The sequence below is a fragment of the Misgurnus anguillicaudatus genome, chromosome 1 (assembly GCF_027580225.2).
Source record: "Misgurnus anguillicaudatus chromosome 1, ASM2758022v2, whole genome shotgun sequence".
Lineage (NCBI taxonomy): Eukaryota > Metazoa > Chordata > Actinopteri > Cypriniformes > Cobitidae > Misgurnus > Misgurnus anguillicaudatus.
The window spans coordinates 29,049,508-29,070,887 of record NC_073337.2 but is presented as its reverse complement, the minus strand read 5'-3'; the positions used below and the strand labels follow the sequence as shown (position 1 = coordinate 29,070,887).

General features: G+C 35.1%; 1 protein-coding gene across 4 annotated transcripts in view; it reads left to right on the top strand.

The window, feature by feature from the left end:
• Positions 1 to 21,380, top strand: part of cped1 (cadherin-like and PC-esterase domain containing 1) — a 71,234-nt gene that overhangs the window by 22,267 nt on the left and 27,587 nt on the right. Inside the window, exons 5-14 of one of the 4 annotated variants that reach the window (XM_055190253.2) lie at positions 3,602 to 3,686; positions 5,344 to 5,500; positions 8,406 to 8,536; positions 8,902 to 8,974; positions 9,268 to 9,435; positions 9,523 to 9,627; positions 10,018 to 10,154; positions 11,845 to 11,909; positions 12,351 to 12,537; positions 16,921 to 17,089. In XM_055190253.2, coding sequence (XP_055046228.2) covers positions 3,602 to 3,686; positions 5,344 to 5,500; positions 8,406 to 8,536; positions 8,902 to 8,974; positions 9,268 to 9,435; positions 9,523 to 9,627; positions 10,018 to 10,154; positions 11,845 to 11,909; positions 12,351 to 12,537; positions 16,921 to 17,089 — 1,277 coding nt within the window. Of the gene's footprint in view, positions 1 to 3,601; positions 3,687 to 5,343; positions 5,501 to 8,405; positions 8,537 to 8,901; positions 8,975 to 9,267; positions 9,436 to 9,522; positions 9,628 to 10,017; positions 10,155 to 11,844; positions 11,914 to 12,350; positions 12,538 to 16,920; positions 17,090 to 21,380 lie in introns of all 4 variants that reach the window. The other 3 variants (XM_073869252.1, XM_055190254.2, XM_073869261.1) reach the window with 3 other exon arrangements.

Below are 21,380 nucleotides of genomic sequence, written 5' to 3'. Positions count from 1 at the left end.
ATTTATTATAACATTAAAATTGTCACTTTGTAGGTGTGAACAAAAATATGATGTGTTTGGTTGTGTCCTTTTAAATGCAAATGAGCTGATGAAGCAAACACGGATCACCATAATGGTGGTTTGTTGAAATTTAATTGTGCTGTCAATTATTTTCTCTCTCTTTGCACTAAATGTCAGTGCTGTGATTGGATAGTGCAGATTAAGGGGCGGTATTATTATAATAAGATCCCCTTCTGACATCACAAGGGGAGCCACATTTCAATGACCTAATTTTTCACAAGCTTGCATAGAATGGTTAACCAAAACTAAGTTACTGGGTTGATATTTTTCACATTTTCTAGATTGATAGAAGCACTGGGGACATAATTTTAGCACTTAAAATAAAAAAATGCAGATTTCCATGATATGTCTCCTTTAAATGAGACCACAATGGCCCATTAATGTGACCTCTGGATGCAATCTCTGAAATAAGCTGCAGATTGAGTTAATATAAAAATCCACACTAATTTTAATAATTCGTACGACCACATTCATACATTTTTGTATGGTTTACTTTTGCCCCGTGACTTTGGGGTTAGAGGTGGAGTTAGGGGTGGGGATACATTATTACTTTTTATATAATCATACATTTTTGTACCATTAACTTTGTATGAAGAAATTAGCCAACTTATAAAATACATACGAACTCCCGTGAGATCAGGCTGGCCGTGTGATCAATACAACTCATTAAATATAGATCAAGTCTAAAAGAATCCTGCAATGTTGATTTTTGGAAGAAATATTAGGTTATGCAATAAACAGAGAGTAACTTACACGCAGTCAGTCAGGAGTTTGTATATAACTCAGTCTTGTAAATGGAGTCTATTCGTCTCTGTAATTACTAATGAAAGGTTCGTGTCAGGGGTGGTATTTACTGTGTTTAAAGGTATTAAATGGTAAATGCACAACGTAAATGACTTTTAATATCTCACCACAGCTAATTCAAGATCAGCAAGAAAAGAAAATTCCTTCTTAAGTTCATGAAAGAGCCGTGTTTACAAAGCAAAGCCCTTTGAAGTTGATCTTGCTTGTTTCATTTAGCTTTGTAGATCCAATTATGTTCATCACCTCTGGAAGACCTCAGAAGTTTTCAAGAACTGTGCCTACGTTTTTAATGGGTCATATAATGTCCGTTTGTCACCCGCTGCCCCAGAACGCCCAGCGTCAGCAATGAAGTCTTTGTTTTCGGCTCTGAAACAATATTGTCTTTCCTGTTGGCCCTGCGCCCACAGAAACACGGGCGATTGAGTCCTGGGGTTAAGGGTTCGAGGGGGAAAGTTTGTGTCTTCTTTATAATCATATTTGAAGGCCGATACATAGGGTGAATAAAAACACACGACACGGACGGGTCAGTGACCTAGATTAATGTAAACTCAACTTAGTCCACATGCTTGAGTTGGGAGTAAGCGGGACTTAAGCAGAAGCAAAGTTTTGGGAGATTCTGGTGTTTTTCATTAACTGTTTGTTAGGTTTTGGGGTTTGAAACAGGCTCCTGTGGTTTAGTGTGTGGGTTCAGTTTTTAATCGTTGGGGTGTATAGATGAGAGACATGCATGAGTTTTGTGTACCGTAGTCTTGTTTGAGAGCTGTGTGGCAGATTTTGTATATCTTATGATATGTATTTTGTGTCTGTTTGGCTTTGGTTAAATGTTGACAACAGGATTGCATTTATAGGAATTTTTTTTTGCAAATGATCACACGCATACACACACATGGGGACATTCCATAGACGTAATGCATTTATACTGTACAAACTGTATATTGTATTTCCCTAACCCCAACCATCACAGAAACCTTTCTCCTACTTCACATTTTCAATAAACAAGTTTGTGGCACTTACAATAACTTAACATTAAATTAAAAGCTAACCTTATTCTGCGTACACACCAAACACGAAGTATCACATTCCTCGCTCTAGATTACTCACAGGATTTAACTTTGTGTCATGCAAATATTTTCAACTTGCGCAAAGACGCGTTTGAGGCAAATATCGCGGATTTTCGCAGCAATTGTGCCTTCCAATTCACATCAATCACCTTGCCCCGTAAGTTGCGTCTATTTGCATCTTTGCATGAACTTTGTTTGTAATTTACCTGTGCAAATCGTTGAATTCGCATTTGGTGTGTACGCCACATTATTCTGCTTACACGCCAAACGCGAAGTATCGTGTTCCTCGTTCTAGATTACTAGCGGGATTTAACGAATATTTTAACTTGCGTGAAGACGCGTTTAAGGCGAATATTGCATGTTTTTGCAGCAATCCCGTCACCCAATTCGCGTCATTCTCATCGCCCCGCACGAGTTTGCGTCAATTTGCATCTTTGCATTGACTTTGTATGTAATCTACTCGCACAAATCATTGAATTCGCCACATTATGCTGTGTACACACCAAATGCGAAGCATCATGATCCTTGCTCAAGATTACTCGCCGGATTTAACTTTGTGTCATGCAAATTTTTTGCTTGAGTTGAATATTTTTAACTTGAGCAAAGGCAAATTTGAGGCAAATATTGCGTGTTTTTGCAGCAATCGCACCACCCAATTTGTATCATTCTTATCGCCCCGCACGAGTTTGCGTCTGTTTGCGTCTTTGCATTGACTTTGTATGTAATCTACTCTCACAAATCATTGAATTCACGTTTGGTGTGTACGCCCCATTCGGCTACAAGCGAACTACACCACAGCTTCTCGACATCAACGTCATGACCACCATCTTTCAAACTTTATTAAAAACATGTTCACTAATAAGGAAATACTCTGTGGATTTTGTTTGTATTTATTTCACTTTTGGGAATTTTTTTGCATTTTAATACTATGTACACACAAACACACGTCAAATCCATTTTTTTTCAGTAACATCCAATCTCAACATAACACAAACTATGAAATTACAGTCGAGATGTACACCCCCAACATTTAATTAAACTAAATTAAGTACAATGTTGTTACAATGTTAAAAACAAAGATATGACTGCTGAGTTAGCGCTATATGCTAGTTAATGCTATATGCTAGTAAATTCTATATGCTAGTGTTTAGGCTGAAGTTCTACTATTGACGTTACAGAAGTTTTGCAGGTCCATACTGAAAAAAAACTTACCACTTAGAAACGTCCATTAACAATCTCCAAACAATTGATTATTGCTCAAAATCTGTATCTTCATCTGATACAGACTCAAACATAAGATCTGTTTACACACACACAGAGCTACTGAAGGAGAAACAGCCAATCAGAGCAGAGCTCAACATTATTATTCATGACCCTTTTAAATAAGGTAATGATAGACCATTTCAATATAAAGGTACATTTATAAAACTCTCTAGATAATTTTTGCACTTAATAAAGCCACAAACCTTCTAAGTAGATATTAGAAAACAATTTAACAGATTATTTCAAACTTTAAACCTGTAATTTGTAATAATCTGTTATAAGTATAATAGACTAACAGTCTGGAGGTATTTGTGGAAAGTACTGAGTTTGCTTCAGTCTGCTGGTCCAGATGGCTGTAATATGTGCTATGTGTTTCTTTCTGACTCTGTTCTCTCTTCTGTTTTTCATCTCAGGAGTGATATTACCCATCCTCCCATCTGCCTGCTCTCCATCCACATCACCACAAGAGGGAAACCAATACACCGTTACAGATGAACGGTCAGTTATGTTGCGTCTGTGAGAAATGAGCAGTCAGAAATGTGGCAAAGACTTTTTTCACTTGCTTATACCATTTTTTTTCTCTATGGGGATGCACTGATGCTAAAATTCTGGCTTATAATGACATATACAGATAATACAGCAGATTAATGCTATGACCAATAAATGGACAGATATTACAAATATCTATACCGGCGTCCCAGCATTATAATGGACACTGTCAGAAAAAAATTATCCCAAGCTGTCACTGGTACTGTACCCCTTAAAAAGGTCCGAATATATGTACCATTAGGTACAGATACAGCGGGGAAGGTAGGTGTTTGGCGCGTCAGCGTTTTTATGAGTAAGGGGGATTTCTAAGTGGGGTATTGACACAAAATTTCCACCAGATCATCAAGCCAAATATTGAATTCATACAAAGAAATCAGAACATTTAAGTATACAAGTTGAGTCATAATAAATAAGAAAATCCCCTTGCTGATGGGAGTGCTGATGCGTCGGGTACTTATTTTCCCCGCTGTATTTATACATTAGGTACCAGTATGAATTTTCATTAGATAGCGTTTCATTAGATAATCTGCATCAGGGACTATTAACCCCTTAACCAGTGTTGGGGGTAACGCATTACAAGTAACGCGCATTACGTAATAAAAGTAAAGAGTAAAGTAACGCATTACTTTATAAATGTACAGATTAATATTTGAGTTACTTTTATAAAAAAGTAATGCAAGTTACTTTTCAGTTTAATTAATTTGATTAAAAAAAATAATGTACTGAATTAAACTAAACATAGTCACATAGTATTACGCACTCTATGAGTGCGCGTCTAAGCAGGAACAGTTTGAATCAGAAACAGAGATGGCAAGCCAGAGCTTGACAGTTTTGCGATAGAAATATGAAATTTCTGAAATCAGAACTTCTCAGTAATAAAAAAACACCTGCAAGGCCTGAAAGAGATCAAGCCTAAGCCAAGTAAGAAAAAGTAACGCAAAAGTAACTTAAAGTAATGCAATTAGTTACTTTTTTGAGGAGTAACTTAATATTGTAATGCATTACATTTAAAAGTAACTTTGCCCAACACTGCCCTTAACTGACACAGCCATTTTTAAGTGGGGGGTGAAAATGTGAAGTTCACATTCAAATTAATATCTGGCATTTTCTTGTCTAGAAGCCTAATCTTGGTTTTGTTTTGGCTGGAGATGAAAAATTACACAAAAAATTGTTATAGCAGTTTACATTTATTGTAATAAATAAAAATAATGCAATAAAATATATATTTTGTATATCAAATTATCTCAAAAAATAAGGTTTGCATTGCACTTTTAGTGGTTTTACCAACAATGGCCACTAGGTGTCAACGGTTTACTGCATACTTTTGACACAAATTAATAAATGACTGTCACTGCATTATTATTACTGTTAAAAGGTTTTAAAACATTAAAACTACATTCTTAGACCTCTCCAATGTTATATAGTTTGTTGTGACAGATTTCAAATTTACATGCAAAATATTGAAGTTAACTCAGGTCCCACTCACGGACAGCGCGAGTTAAGGTTGTTGAAAAAGTATTAAGGTACTGAAACATTACAAGCAGATGTGTTTGTTTGAGATACATACTTCATCTATTGATGCATTCCTTGTTTTTATATCCAGCAGGACACTGCCAATTCAAGGCGGACATTCAGACGATCACAATCTGAACGCCACTGTGAATTTATACGTCCTGGTTACCTCTGCAACACCGCTGACAGCGTTTGTCCACCGCATAGCTTTGGTCAAAACCCACCCGGACAAAAACAGTTATACCACTGAGGTAAAAAAATGTCATCGCCGGTGAATGAAAAACTGTGCAGCGTTAACTTTCAAATAAAACAAAACATTGCTTGATCTCAATGCTCAAATCAGTTTTTAATTTCTTATTGGACACCTTTCAGCATCTTCAAATCACATCGGGCACATCAGTCTTATATTGCGGTTTAGATCTCTGCGCTCCCGTTTACGGATGACGAGGGCTCGGTTAAGCATTTATTCCCCATGTGATATTTGTTAGGCTTTTGCAGCTGTGAAACACCGCTCTCATCGCAATTGAACTGTGTGTGTTTGATGCCAGATTTCTTAAGAGGTTGCAATCTGATTCTTGTAAACAGCTGGAAGGCACATTCAGATCTAATAAAACACAGAACCCATTTACTGAGTTTCACGGGTTGATATAAGAGCCTGACAAACGAGCAGATAACTATAAAGTCTGCATTAAAGTCTGTTGGCTTCGCTCTGGTCTTTATGTAATACGCTTAAGCAGTCGCATCCAAATCCTTTGGTCTTGGACAGCTTGTGTGCAACAGTTTGCCCTTGCGAGTAAGTCTATGTGTCTGTTTACTTAGTTGTACTTCAGAGAAAAAATGTCCCCAGAAGTTAGTTAAATATAACAAAACTTTTAGGACAAATTTACCAAATTATGTTTGGTACCAATATGTTCCTCTGAGGTACTAATATGAACTCTTTAGGTACAAAGGTGGACTCTTTGGTACTGCCTCAATGACAGCGACATACACAGTGTTCGATTTATGTCAAAGATTATGATTTATAATTTTAGGGTCGCCGTGATTTCACAAAGTAAGATGTGAACCTGGATCAAAAGATTTTGTTTGTCCTGAATCAACATTTTAATCAAAGAAACCCTAATAATTTTTTATCTCTTAAATTAGTGTGAAATAATAGTTTTGAGAATAATTTTTTTATTTTTAATCTAACAATCTGTCAATTCCTCCAGAAAACGGCGTGAGGCACACCTGACAGTTTTACATTTATTTCAGAAATAATAATTATACAGAAACTTTTGGGATTAGTTTATTGCGAAATTGGGACAGATAGTATCGTTTGGTAGCAGCGCAGCATGAATATTTTAAATTCATGTAGTATTTTAATAAAAAAAAGAAAAAATCAATATTTTTGTGCTTTATAAGGGGTACTTTAAGGGGGGGTGCATGATCTCTGAAAGCCAATGTTGATATTTGAAATCACCTAAACAAACACGACCCTACCCCAATAGAATCTGGACCGAGGCAGCGATGTCGGTTAGTAGACACACCCCTTACTGCTGATTGGCTACAAGCGTGTTTTGGTACTTGGCCCCACTCCCTTTTCCAAAGCGTTTTTCAAAATTCACGCACCCCGTCTTTAAAGCTTATAGGACCCCAGCCCCCCCTCAATATAAACACTGTACATGCATAAAATAAATCTATGATATGTTTACGTTTAGAGAGATGAGTAAACTCGTGTAGTGTCGCTGGGTTTAAGACAATGTCTAACCTATACAATAAACATGCTACACAATAATTTACATACTAATGCTCTCATTCACAATTTTAATAGTTTACAATCTGCACTTTAAAACATACTTTCACACATACACTTTTTTATATTATATTTTAGTTTTATTTCATGCCTTTAGTTTTATATCAAGCCATCTTGTCAACATGACAAATAAACGTTATTTGTTACTGTAGCGCCCTCTACTGGCACAACTGTGTCATCACATCTCAGCTGACTGCTACTTCCTCTAGTGTTGATGGATATTGCTTGATGTGCAATGGTGTGGTTTCTCTCACATGATTTAATATTAGAGCTGTGCGATTAATTTTTTTTTTTTTACAATTTTTGATGCAAACAATTAGAAAGACAAGATAATTGAGGTAAAACACTTATTGTGCAATTAAAATATAACTCACATGCCGCTAGACCAGTGCTTCTCAAATAGTGGGGCGGGACCCCCAGGGGGGGCTCGAAGCGACACCAGGGGGGGCGCGAGACCCCGGGGAAAATACTTTTTCAGGAAGTTTTTTTGCACCGTCACTTAAAGACATTACACCCCAAACACGCTGATAAGCCGCTTGAGTTTTTTATTATTATTTATTGATTATATTTAATCTAATTTTTCAGTATCAAATGGTCAAAAAATATACTGTAAATAAGGATTGATTTTTTTATTTCAGGCAAATTGATGCATTTTAAGTCTTAACTGTTACAGACTAAAAAACAATGTTAATAAAGTTATTCTTTGTTGTAAGTTGATTGATATTTCTTTTTTTGTGTTTTCTTTAATGTTAATAAGGATACAATGTTTTGCAGATGTGTAATTTTATAGACAAATGATACTATTTACAGTCGCGGCAGAGAGTTGGGGGGGCGCGAAATGTTTACTTCTTCCTGGGGGGGGGGGTGACAGAAAATAATTGAGAAGCACTGCACTAGACTGATGTGTTTGTAAGGCACTTCTAAAGGCACCACGGCTTTGACGTGTAGCCTATTGCAACACTTACTTAATAAAAAGGTAAATAAATGCATGTTTATTTATATATATATATATATATATATATATATATATATATATATATATATATATATATATATATATATATATATATATATATATATATATATATATATATATATATATATATATAAAAATAAACATAATTAATAATTAAATATTAATTAATACATGAATAATAATAATCAATAAAGTCAATAATAATTGTGTTAATATTTTTACCATAATTAAGCAGCCCCTATATTTATTTATTTATTTATTTATTTATTTATTTATTTATTTATTTATTTATTTATTATTATTTTTTATTTGTTTGTTTGTTTGTTTGTTTATTTATTTATGATGCATTTGGACTGAGATACATATTCTCTTTCTCTCTGTCTTTTAGTTGCAGGTCTTTTTTAGAGAAAGGTTGGGTCCTGATCTCTCTCATAAAGCCATTGTGCACATGAAACATGTCATCGGTAACATCCTGACAGCTGCTTTAATGACCACTAAGGAGAGCAGCTCCTCACCCAGGTCTCTCTCTCTCTCTCTCTCTCTCCTTAAAAATTATTACATTTCTGTTGTCACAAAATGATGTCATGCACACAAATATTGATACACTAGATCAATGCAAAGTCACTGTAATAATGAAAATGTTTTTAATACTGAGCTAATGATATGTTTTCTCCCTTAAACTTGACCCTAACTGAAACCATTTTGCATATTTACATTTTCATTAAAACACTGTTAAGTATGTTTTAAACCATTTGAATGACAGTTGTAGCAAATGTCATCATTTTCCGTAATGCACATGCATGCATACATGTTTCATTAATAACATATTGTGATATGGGATGAACTTGTTGTGTGTAATTGTGTCTGTGTTTGTTTTTGCACAGATGTCAGCTATGTTTTCAGTTATTGACCTTCTCATTACACTATAACGCCTCTCTTCATCCAGTGGTGGTAAAGGTATAAACAAACTTTCAGCTGTTTTCTGTCTCTGACGATTAATTATATTTGGACATAATGATTCGGTTGTTTACTACTTTATCTCCCGCACAAAGCTCTTAAGTTTCTACTTTGACATTGCTCTCAATATTCAGCTATTAAGTTTGTAACTTTATGCACATTTGTCACAAGTAGTAAAAAGTTTGCTTGTAAAGTCATTTATGCAAGTTCTCAATATGGCCAGTAGATGGCAGCACATCTATACACATCTTCATGCTTTTATGTAACAGGTGTATGCACTGTTTTTGTTTCAGCTTCAGACTGATCTACATTTTGATGATATGAGGGATCCTTACTTTGATGGACAGATCACCAAAGAATATATGCTAGAAGATGTCTTGAAACTGCTTTTCCCAGCATGCAACAGTGAGGCGGAGGGACTCAGATCCTCACTCGGCACACAGAAAGAGAACCTGATTAAGGTTAACAATCACTGTCAGTCTTGATATAACACAATTTATAAATAAATTTAATATTATGTATCATAATAAATCAAATTTGTACTGCAGTTGGTTGGCTGTGATTGGCCGAACGCTCGGTGTCTGCCTTTAGATGAATTACATTTACTGCAGTATTTTAATCAACACCTGAAGACACCAGGACCTTTTCAACTGGTAAAGACACACTGCACAAACACATTTTTTGTTTCACTTTACAAGTACATGATGCTTATGTGAAGCCAAAATAATGAAGGATGAATAATTTAAGGATTGCCTTTAATAAAAACTTGCATGCAATTATTTGTATGTTAGGAGGAAATGCTTAAATGTGCTTGTGGTTTATAACCACTATTGTGCAACTGTGTAATAAATATGAATATGAAGTGCATATGGATGCAATAAATGCTGTATAATAAAATGTTATAGTTGCCATGTTATGTTTTTTATTTTTAAAATAATAATAATTATAAATAACAGTGCTGAACAGTAACATTTTATTTTTGCACTTCTTGTCTTTTTTTTGAGACTTTGTAAATAATTTCTTTATGGCGTCTGTGTTGGCAGCTGTACCCGGTATCTTTATCTGATGATCTTCATCATGATCTAATCCAGAGATCCCTGATTGTTCAGGATGGTGGCTGGAGATCAGCTCTGCTCCAGGAGCTCAGTCTTTACTACACGAGAAGAAATCAGACCGGACGGTACAGCACGCAAACACACGCACAGATTCCCCAAATCGACGTCATGATCTCAGTTTTAGTGATGAGTTATGCTGCAGGCATGTGAAAGACTTTTCTAAGGGTCTGGAGAATCATCTCGTAATAAATAGTTTAGGTCATTTTCAGTCGGTTTTGTTAAATGGAGCCTCTGGGTGATTTCCAGTCCAGTAAAAACATACTTTTACAATCTTTCTCCTTCAATTATTCCCAAACCTCCTGAAGTCCTCTTTTTATTTATCACTTTCATATTGTTAAATTCTCTCTCGCTATCTGTTATGGTCAAGCAAGCTAAGATAATGCAAAGCCCTTAGAAAAATGTCTCTTTTTGTTCTTTGCATACAAAATTTTGTGTGTGTGTCTATGTGTGTGTGTCTGCGTGCGTGCGTTTGTGTGTGTGTGTGTGTGTGCATTTGTGTGTGCCTGCATGCATGTAAGTGCATTTGTGTGTGCGTGTATTTGTGTGTGTGCTCATGTGTGCATTTGTGTTTGCATGCATTTGTTTGTGTGTGCATGTGTGTGTGCACACGTGCGTGTGTGTGTGTGTGTGTGTGCATTTGTGCGTGCCTGTGCGTGCATTTGTGTGTGCATGCATGCGTGCGTTATTGTATATGTGTATGTGCATTTGTGTTTGCATGCATTTGTGTGTGTGTGCATTTGTGTGTGTTCTGCGTGCGTTTGTGTGTGTGTGCATGCATGCGTGCGTTATTGTATATGTGTGTGTGCATTTGTGTTTGCATGCTGGTCTTTGTGTGTACATGTGTGTGTGCGTGATTGCATTTGTGTGTGCGTGTGTGGGTGTACGTGTGTGTGTGTATGTGTGTGTGTGTGTGTGTGTGTGTGTGTGTGTGTGTGTGTGTGTGTGTGTGTGTGCTTGTGTGTGTGTGCGTGCTTGTGTGTGTGTGCGTGCTTGCATTTGTGTGTGTGTTTGTGGGTGCACGTGTGTGTGTGTGTGCATGCATTTGTTTGTGTGTGCTTGTGTGTGTGTGCGTGCTTGCATTTGTGTGTGTGTTTGTGGGTGCACGTGTGTGTGTGTGTGTGTGTGTGTGTGTGTTTGTTTTGCATGCATATCTTTGTGCGTACATGTGTGTGTGCGTGCTTGCATTTGTGTGTGCGTTTGTGGGTGGACGTGTGTGTGTGTGTGCATGTATTTGTTTGTGTGTGCTTGTGTGTGTGTGCGTGCTTGCATTTGTGTGTGTGTTTGTGGGTGCACGTGTGTGTGTGTGTGCATGCATTTGTTTGTGTGTGCTTGTGTGTGTGTGTGTGCTTGCATTTGTGTGTGTGTTTGTGGGTGCACGTGTGTGTGTGTGTGTGTGTGTGTGTGTGCATGCATTTGTTTGTGTGTGCAGGCACGTTTGTTTGTGTTTGTGGGTGCACGTGTGTGTGTGTGTGTGTGTGTGTGTGTGTGTGTGTGTGTGTGTGTTCGTGTGCGTGTGCGTGCGTGTATGTGTGTGTGTACATGTGCGTTTGTGTGTGTTTATCGGACGATTGGAATTAAATTGGCTGTCGAGTAGAAGAAACTGGCACACAAAATTGGCTTGTTACTATAAAGATTTTTATTACATTTTCCAAAGTTGTTATAATAGCATTAAGACTTGCACTTGCCATCTCACCTGCTTTACGAGTCCATTATAGACATCATTATATGAAACTACTGTGTTTCCCATTTTTCCAGCAGTTTTGAAAATTGGTGGCACAGTGCGACACATTCATACCATTCAGAAGATGGATTAGGAAAAGGCAAGTAGGCAGCAGTCGTAGTCTCAACTAGACGTCATTTTGATCATTATTTTTACTGTAAAATTAAAATTCTGTCATCGTTTACTCATCCTCAAGTTTTTTTTTTAACTTGTATAGATTTCTTTGTTTTGCTAAACACAAATTATTGATAACAAAACAGATCTGGGGCACCATTCACTTCTATAGTATTATTTTTTCTTACTATAGAGGTCAATAGTGCCCCAGATCTGCTTTGTTTCAAAATATCTTCCTTTGTATTCAGCCGAACAAAGAAATTTATACCAGTTTTAGGGAAATAAATGATGACAGAATTTTCATTTTTCGATGAACAACTCCTTTAAGAATTAGCAATACACATTTATCAAATAACATGTTATGCACATCTAATGTGATCAAATGTCAGCAGCTGGTATATGATAATAAATGCACTCCTGTTTTTAGGGAGGTGTGTCGATCCTCACCTCAGACAGTTATACACAGACCCCCCAATGGTACTGATGCCAGCGTTTAACCCTTTGGTAAAGGAGTACCGAGCCGAGGTGCCGTTTGACGTGATCACCATTCGGATCAGACCAGAACCGGTCAACCCACACTGTCACATTCACCTGGATGAACATCGTGGACCCAGGTAAACCTCAAACACTCAATTTAAACCATGCTGTCAGAAATAAATGCTCCCAAGCTGTCACTGACGCATTACCCTTTAAAAATTCCCTAATATGTACCATTTGGTACCAATATGTAACTTTAAGGTACTAATATGAACTCTTTAGGTACAGAGGTGTAATCTTTTAAAGGGTAAAGCCTCAGTCAGTTTTGACCAGTTGATAGGACTGGATGATGTTTATATACAGTTGTGCAGTGTGATATTGAGACTGAAGTCTTAAAAAGTGAAGTGTAAAGTGATAAATAAAGTCTATATATCTAGAAAAATATTAGATGATGTTTTTTTTTTCCAGTGTGTTGTATGTTATGTCACTTGTAAGCTAGATTTTAACATTACATAACTTCTGCAATATGAGTTAATTTGACAAAGATCATGTGTGACCCTGAAACACATCTTAAAGGGGACATGTCATAAAAATCTGACTTTTTCCATGTTTAGGTGCTATAATTGGGTCCCCAGTGCTTCTATCACCCTAGAAAATGTAAAAAAGATCAAAGCAGTAACGTAGTTTTGGTTAACCATTCTCTGCAAGCATGTAAAAAATAGGTCTTTGAAATTTGGTTCCCCTTGTGATGTCATAAGGGGTTCTTATTATAATAATACCACCTCTTAATCTGCATTATCCAACCCCGGCACTGCCATTTATTCCAGAAGGAAAGAAAAAATAATTGACAGCACAATTGCGTTTCAATGTCATCAAACCACCATTATGGTGATCAGTGTTTGCATTTCATCAGCTCATTTGCATTTAAAGGGCCACACTCAAAAACGGCACATTTTTTCTCACACCTTATAAAAAATTATCTGTGCTGTATTTTAAGCTAAAACTTCACATATGTACTCGGTGAAAAACAAAAGACTTATTTATCATTTTAAAAAAGTCTTGTAAAATGTACCCTTTTAAGTCGCACGGGTATATTTGTAGCAATAGCGAACAATATATTGTATGGGTCAATATTATCATAAGGATATTAAGTAAATATATTAAAGATATTTTGTATATTTTATAGCTAATATAATTTCTTAAATATATCAAACATTTATTGATTAGTATTAGTAATCCATTATTGTGGATTACATTAGTAATATGTGTTGATAAGAACTTCATTTGGACAACTTTAAAGGCGATTTCTTAATATTTAGATGTTTTTGCACCCTCAGATTAAAGATAAGATTCATTTTCATTTATTCAGATTTCAGATGTATAAATCTTAATTTAAATAAATTGACTGATTTCGTGGTCCAGGGTCACATATAATCACAATACGATATGTAATGTAAAAATCAAATGTCCCACTCTTTTAATCTAGTAAATTTAAAATGTATTAATGTAAATGCTGTTTTTACAGCAGAAGAGCAGATAACAGTGATTTTTGTAGCTGTAAATTGAGAAAGTGTAGAGTTTTGTGGGCACACCGCATGTTGAGCTTGGAAACAATGAACAAAGAGCCGGCGGCACGGTACTGCTATCTTGACTTTTTTTCCAAGGTAATCAGATCTGGCTTCTTATGTGTCAGCTCAAACTTAACTCAACATTTGATTTATCAGATTAATTTTTGAATTTGTGTTCCCATGCCTGGCAGGTCACACGCATTCACAATCCCCGATTATAGTCCATTAGACTCAGTTACAGCCTGTAATCTCCAATATTCACAGAGAAAAACAGCTTTTAATATGACGAATACAGCTGGAAAGTGAAGTATTGGATATTTTTCCTATTTAATGAATAAAGGATGTGTGATAACAAGTGACCCAGTCTGTGAAAACACAGGTAAAGTCATTTTTACTGTTTTCTATGAAAAAAATAAGACAAAAATAAAGAACATTGTGTGACATAACTTTGATAACTTTAATATTGATTAAGTAATATCTTGTGAAAGATTGAAGTTAAAGTGATATTAATGAGTGAGATCAGAGATTAGATCCGACTGTGAGACTTTAACCTGGATTTTCACAGATTTGCATACTGTAGGTCGCATATTATTTTGTTCTCAACAAGAATTACATTAAAGTTAATTTAAAAATAAGGAATTTAAACTTTTGTAAGCATTTCTATTTGAATAACCTTTCTGCTTTTTTGCAGTTTATTGGATAATCTATTAATATGCAAAAAACAGCATACTTTGATTATAAAATAAAGAAATTTTGTTTTATCGTTTAAAAAAATAAAGTTTCACACTTTTTAAATTAAATTAACAAAAATGTTATTTGTAAAGAATGCAAAAAAAATTCTCATGAAAAATGTTGGTAAATATAAATTCATATTTTGGTAAGGCTTTACAGTAAGGTTGAATTTGTTAACATTAGTTAATGCATTAGTTAATATGGGCTTACAATGAGCAATATATTTCTACATCATTTATTAATCTTTGTTCATGTAAATTTCAGCATTTACTAACCAGTGTTGGGTAACTTACTCAAAGTAATGAATTACTAATATAATGATTAAATACTAGTTACTAATTACACCTTTAATTGTGTAATTACATTACTGTACAAATTACTCTCTCCAAAAAGTTTTTAATTAATTAATAATAATTACTTTCTAAATCATTTTTATTAAATGATAAAAATATAGACTTTAAACGACTCAAATAAATCGTATAAAAGTAGATAAATTATTCTGGTCACACTTTTTATCGTCCAATTCTCACTATTAACTAAAATTAACTACTTTTGCCTCCATATACTCATAATTATTGGTTATTTATACTTAGTAAAGTTGTTGTTACGTTTAAGTATTGGTAGGAATTGGGTAGGACTTTTTAAAGGAAAAAGTACTTAAAATACAGTAACTAATTACTTATTAACTAGTTACATCCAACACTGGTTTTAACACATTATTAAACTCAATGAACTAACATGAACAACTGCATTGATGTTAACTAACATTAACGAAGATTAAGAAATACTGAAAAAATATATTGCTCATTTTTAGCTAATGCATTTACTAATGTAAACAAATATGATGTTATTGCAAAGCGTTATCAATATTTTGTTGTCCAAAATATTTAACTTTTACTAAATTAATCAAACAAACCTCATTAACTCTTCCCTGCCATTGACGAGTTATTTCGTCAATTAAGAGAAAACATTTGCATGAAAAATGTGTTCCCTGATGAGCGCACTTACCCAATTTATAAAAAAACTGAAGCAAAAAATATTTATTAATTTTACACTCCGTATAACAAAATTCTCTTACTAAGTTAAAGTCAAAATTCTCAATTATTTCAGCTTTGTGCAAAAAAATTGTATTTTTGAAGAAAAATACCCATATTTAAGAGTTTATAAGGCAATAAAAATATATAAATAGGATGAAACGTTTTCTAGTGCTGGGCAAGGATTAATCGCGATTGATCGCATACAAGATAAGAGTGATTTTTTTGGCATAATATATGAGTATGTGCTGTGTGTAATTATTATGTATAAATAAATACACACACATTCATGTATGTATTTAAGAAACATTTACATGTTTATATATATTTATTTATATTTGTATATATTCTATATTAAAAATTTATTTAAAAAAATTATATATAAGTAAAACAATTCTGAAATGAATATATGAATGTATGTGTGGTTATATATACACAATAATTAGACACAGTACACGCACATATATTATGCAAAAAAAATCACTTTTATTTTGTATGCGATTAATCGCGATTAATCTTTGCCCAGCACTAGTTTTTTCCCATTTTGTTTGTTTGTTTGAAAGCAGAAGGTCTGTTCTTTCATTTGATATATTTGTATGTTTATATATGTTTAGAAGAAAATTTAGAAACTTTTGTGACAATCACAAAAAATGCTGGCGGGCAACTTTTCAAAAAAAAGTCTGGCGAGGAATGAGTTAACTATAGCATTTTTAAGTGTAAGATTAATAACTCCTTAAAGAAACAACTGCACATATCTACTTTCTACATGAACGTATATTTGAATAAATAAAAAGTTGACAAAAGAAAACATAGGTGCTCAACAATAAATCGTAAAGTCGGCACATCAAAGCTACAAAATTATAAAAATATATGGAGAGCCTGCCTGCTCAAACGTCACACACCATTCATACGACATTCGAGATATTTTTGGAGCTTTGGTGTGCCTTTAGTTATACTTTTCTGATAAATTGTATAGCATTGCATATAGACTTCAAAGTTCAGCTTTCTTAAGGTTTGCACAGCTTTATTTGAGAGTGAGCGATTGGGTCACCTGTTGACTTGGACCCGGTTTAATCCACAGTAATCCTCCTCCACTGTCACGACACCAATAACCCTAAAGTGAAATGTGTGTGCGTTTGTGATCGGGTACACGGAGTTCCTCTGAACCCTCCTGTGTTCCCTTCAGGATGGCAAACTACCCGGTCGGCCTGGGCAACAGCCGAATCAACATTCTGGTGACGGACGAATCGGAGGCCGAGCCCGTCGTCATGACGATATACACTCTTCACATATACCGTGAAAGCAGACCCAGCCTGCCAATGTTTGATGAGTACGTGATGTGCAGCTTTGTGCAGGTACGCGTGACAAACCTTTATATACACACACACACAAGATAAATACACGCACACCAGCACCTCTCCAAAGCAGACACACATCTCTCTGTCTCAGAAGAATTTGTCGGCCTACTTCTGAAGATTGTTGTGTCCTCGGCTTATTTTAAGTACTGGAGGTGCCCAAGTACAAATTTCAAAGCTTGGAAAGATTATGACTTTAGATGTTCAAAAATGAAGTCGTTCAGATTTTTTGATTGTAAATCAAGGTTTTCTAGTTTATGTCTATGTTTTGCAGTATAGTCTTGATGTAAATTGTTAAGCGAGAATGAATCCAGATGATTTCACTCATGATTTGGGGTTTCTGTTTCATGTAGATGAACTGCCTTTCAGATGTAAATGTGATCTCCCTTCCTAATGTAAATTTCATGATGATCGAATTTGTAATTATTCTCAATGGCCAACTCCCAATCACGTTATAATTTATGACCACCATCAAATGAAAAACTCTGTAGTAACCGAATCACTTAAGGCACGAGTATATTCAAAACCACAGCTTTTTCTATGTGAATTTCTTCATTCGTACTTGGCAGTATCAGGCAGTGTGGGGGTAACGCATTAACGTGCATTACGTAATAATATTATTTTTTTAAAGTAACGAGTAAAGTAATGCATTACTTTTTAAATGTAGACATAAATATTTGAGTAACTTTTTTAAAAAAGTAATGCAAGTTACTTTTTTTGCTTAATTCATTTGATTGCACTCTATGCGTATTCGCCTGTGTGGAAACAGTTTGAGTCAGAAACCAAGATGTCAGGCCAGAGCTCGACATGTTTGTGATGAAATATGCCATTTCTTAATGTAGAATTTTTCAGTCCTAAAAACACCTGCAAGGCCTGAAAGAGATCAAGCCTCAGCCAAGAAAAGTAATGCAAAAGTAACTAAAAAGTAACGTAAGCATTACTTTTCATGAAAAGTAACTAAGTAACGCAATTAGTTACTTTTTTGGGAGTAACTTAATAGTGTAATGCATTACTTTTAGGGCTGTCAAAAGATTAATCGCGATTAATCGCATCCAAAATAAAAGTCTGTGTTTACATAACATATGTGTGTGTACTGTGTGTAAATATTATGTATATATAAATACACACACATTCAGGTATATATTTAAGAAATATTTGCATTTAAATACTGTATATACATTTATATAATTTATATTATATATGAATATAAATATTTTATATATAAATATAACCAATTTTACTTAAATATATACATAATTGGGTGTGTTTTTATATATAAATAATAATAATACACCGTACACACACATATGTTATGTTAACACAAACTTTTATTTTGGATGCGATTAATCGCGATTAATCTTTTGACAGCCCTAATTACTTTTAAAAGATACTTTCCTGAACACTGGTCTCTGAAACCAAACCAGTTGCAATATTGTCGTGTAGCTGGTGAAACTGGAGATTTTGGCCTGTGACGTTGGGGTGCGTACTGTTATTTCCTTTGTTTGACATGACATCATCAGCTGCTATCTCTTTTGTTTACGTGAGGTGAGTCAAAATATCCATAAACAAAATATTGCTGCTAAAAACCTAACCCTTCTTCAGGTTTCTGATTGGCTAACATGGTCTTAAAGTTAGAGTTATGTCGCCACGTGTTGGTTTGGCATGTTCTTGACAATGCTACCCTCTGGTTGCGTCCAATATCGCATACTGTGACAGTAAGTACTGAATTAGATGAGGTACTCATCGACCATTAAAACAGTAGATACTATATAGTACAGTGGCGAACCGTGAGTACTTCAGCTGGGCCTTCAAAATATGCAATGAAGTGCAAATGCCTCTCCATGCGCAATTACGCATGGCGCAATAAATGATAGTCACAAATTTAATGGATAGGTTCTACTTACTACACCGCCTTAATTCTTAAAAACAGGAAAATGGAGACAAGTGAGCATGGGGGAAAAAACACCAAAATAAATTGAGAGTAGTTTGTTTTTCATAAATTTTAAAATTCAGAATATAATACTAGGCTATTCGTATTTCGTTAAATCATACAGTGAACGTGTAAAAATTCTGAGCACGCAAAGTTAAATTACAGAATAGGCATCGTTTGCCTTTAAATGCAGTTTTAAAGTTTAAAATTACTTTAATCTAACTGATAAACACAAATACAGACTCTGCTGCTCTGTAAATTTGCATTTAATTTTTGTTTTTTGTAAATATATATTTAGCTGTAGGATAGCTTGTTAGTCTTTTTTTATAAGGGGAAATATAGCACCCTGCGTTCTCAGTGCACCTCCTTGTGGCTTATAACTGTTATATTTTGCGGGCTCGCAAAATCCCTAGCCCGAGCCCCGGTGAATGTTTTTGCATTCTCTGAGATTTAGTTAGGTAATTATATTGTATGTAATTCGGCGTCGCCTGCAGTCATTACTATCCTCAAGTAAAACTGTCAGGAAGTGAAAGTATAATTAAACCCATTATTTTTCTCGTGTTCACGTCTGATATGCGCAGCTCAGCTGCACGCGCGTCTCTCGGCTGTGCTCTTCACGAGTACCCGCTTAAGTAATTTCGTTTTTACCTCAGCCCTATCAAACTAGCCACAACGTCAATCACGTTTTCTGCCATTTACCTCAACCACTCTCACCGCAGAGATTCGGGCCATTAGACGGTCTATGATTAGGACTTCTTCTTCTTTGGTGTTTTACGGCAGCTCGCATCCAGCTTGTTGCATGATTAGGACTTCATGAAGGCTTACAATGCTTTGTTTTTTACCCGCCCACTTGAAATCAAAGCGTGATTGGTCGATTTGCCCGTCACTCTCCACACCAAAACACATAGCTTGGCCTTCCTTGGGATTCTTGAAGTCCTAACCAATGAATGAGCCAGTTTACCGGGCCTTAATAGAGACAGACGATTCTGATTGGATATGAACCTGACAGTAAGCTTAACGTTAGAACATAGATGAGAGAAAATATATTACATGTATTAAATTAAATTAAATATAAATTTAAACATGTAAAAACATATTTTTATTGAATACTTTATTATTTATTAGTATTATTATAAAAAATATTTTTATTAATTTTTTTAGGCCTTCTCTGAAGGCGTAGAAGGCCCTGAAGGTTCCCCACTGATATAGTATGAATATGGATAGTATCAGCCCAGTCTCACAAAATTTCATTATATAGTCACATAATTTTTTGATTCCTTTTTTGTGATATTATCACAAGTTTTTCGTGATCGTATAACGAATTCCTGTTTTCGTGTGATTATCACGTATTGGTTACTCAACTGTTTTGTCGCATTTTCTTATCATTGTCGCTTCGTTTTAGGGTTAGATTTACATAAAATGACATCCCTACCCAAACCCAACTCTAACCCTAACGCCAGGCGACATATAAAAAAAAAATTAATCAGAAAAAAACAATATATAAAGTGACATTATAATGCAAGCACCAAATCTAACCCTAAACCAAAGCGACAATGGTTTGAAAATAGGAAAAAGCAGTTGAGTAACCAATACGTGATGATCGAAAACAGGAATTCGTTATACGATCACGAAAAAACGCGGAAATTGAAAAATTAATAAAAAAATTATGTGACTATATAACGAAACCTTGAGAGACTATAAATTCAGACTTACTGCATCCGCCATGTTGATACACCACGTGACTTATGTCGTCATAACAAGTTAGTCGTTAACTGGAATGATGCTAAACAAGTGCAATTTGACGTTAAACAAGCGCTTCAGGATCTTGCCAGAAGTAGTAGCTTATTCGGGTACTTTTCGCAAACTAAATAGTATGGAATACTACGAATTTGTACATACTACTTGCCCCGCCTACTATATAGTATAAAAGTAGGCAGGTTCAAGCGCCGTCTCTCTTGCTCTCTCTCGCTTGCTCTCTCTCACTCTCTCTCGCTCCTTAACTTTTGCGCTCTCTCTCTTTCTCTCTCTCTCTCTCTCTCTCTCTCACACATACATCATCACTTTCTTGCGTGTGAATATTCAGGTTTCAATGAAAGCTGATAGCTCTGATCATAGACTCACAGTGACTCATATTGTGTGTCGTGTGTTTCACGCTCGCACTTCATTTGATCAAAGTGATTTAACATCAGATTATGAGACAGACAGAGTCATTGAGTGTCTGTATAAATTATTGACCCTATAGATTTATAATAAATGTGTACACGGTTGTGATTTTCCTGTGGTGACATGAAGACAGACGCATGAGAAAGATGTTTGGAGCTTCATAGGATGTCGACCGTGTTGCATTTGTTGTTGTTTTGT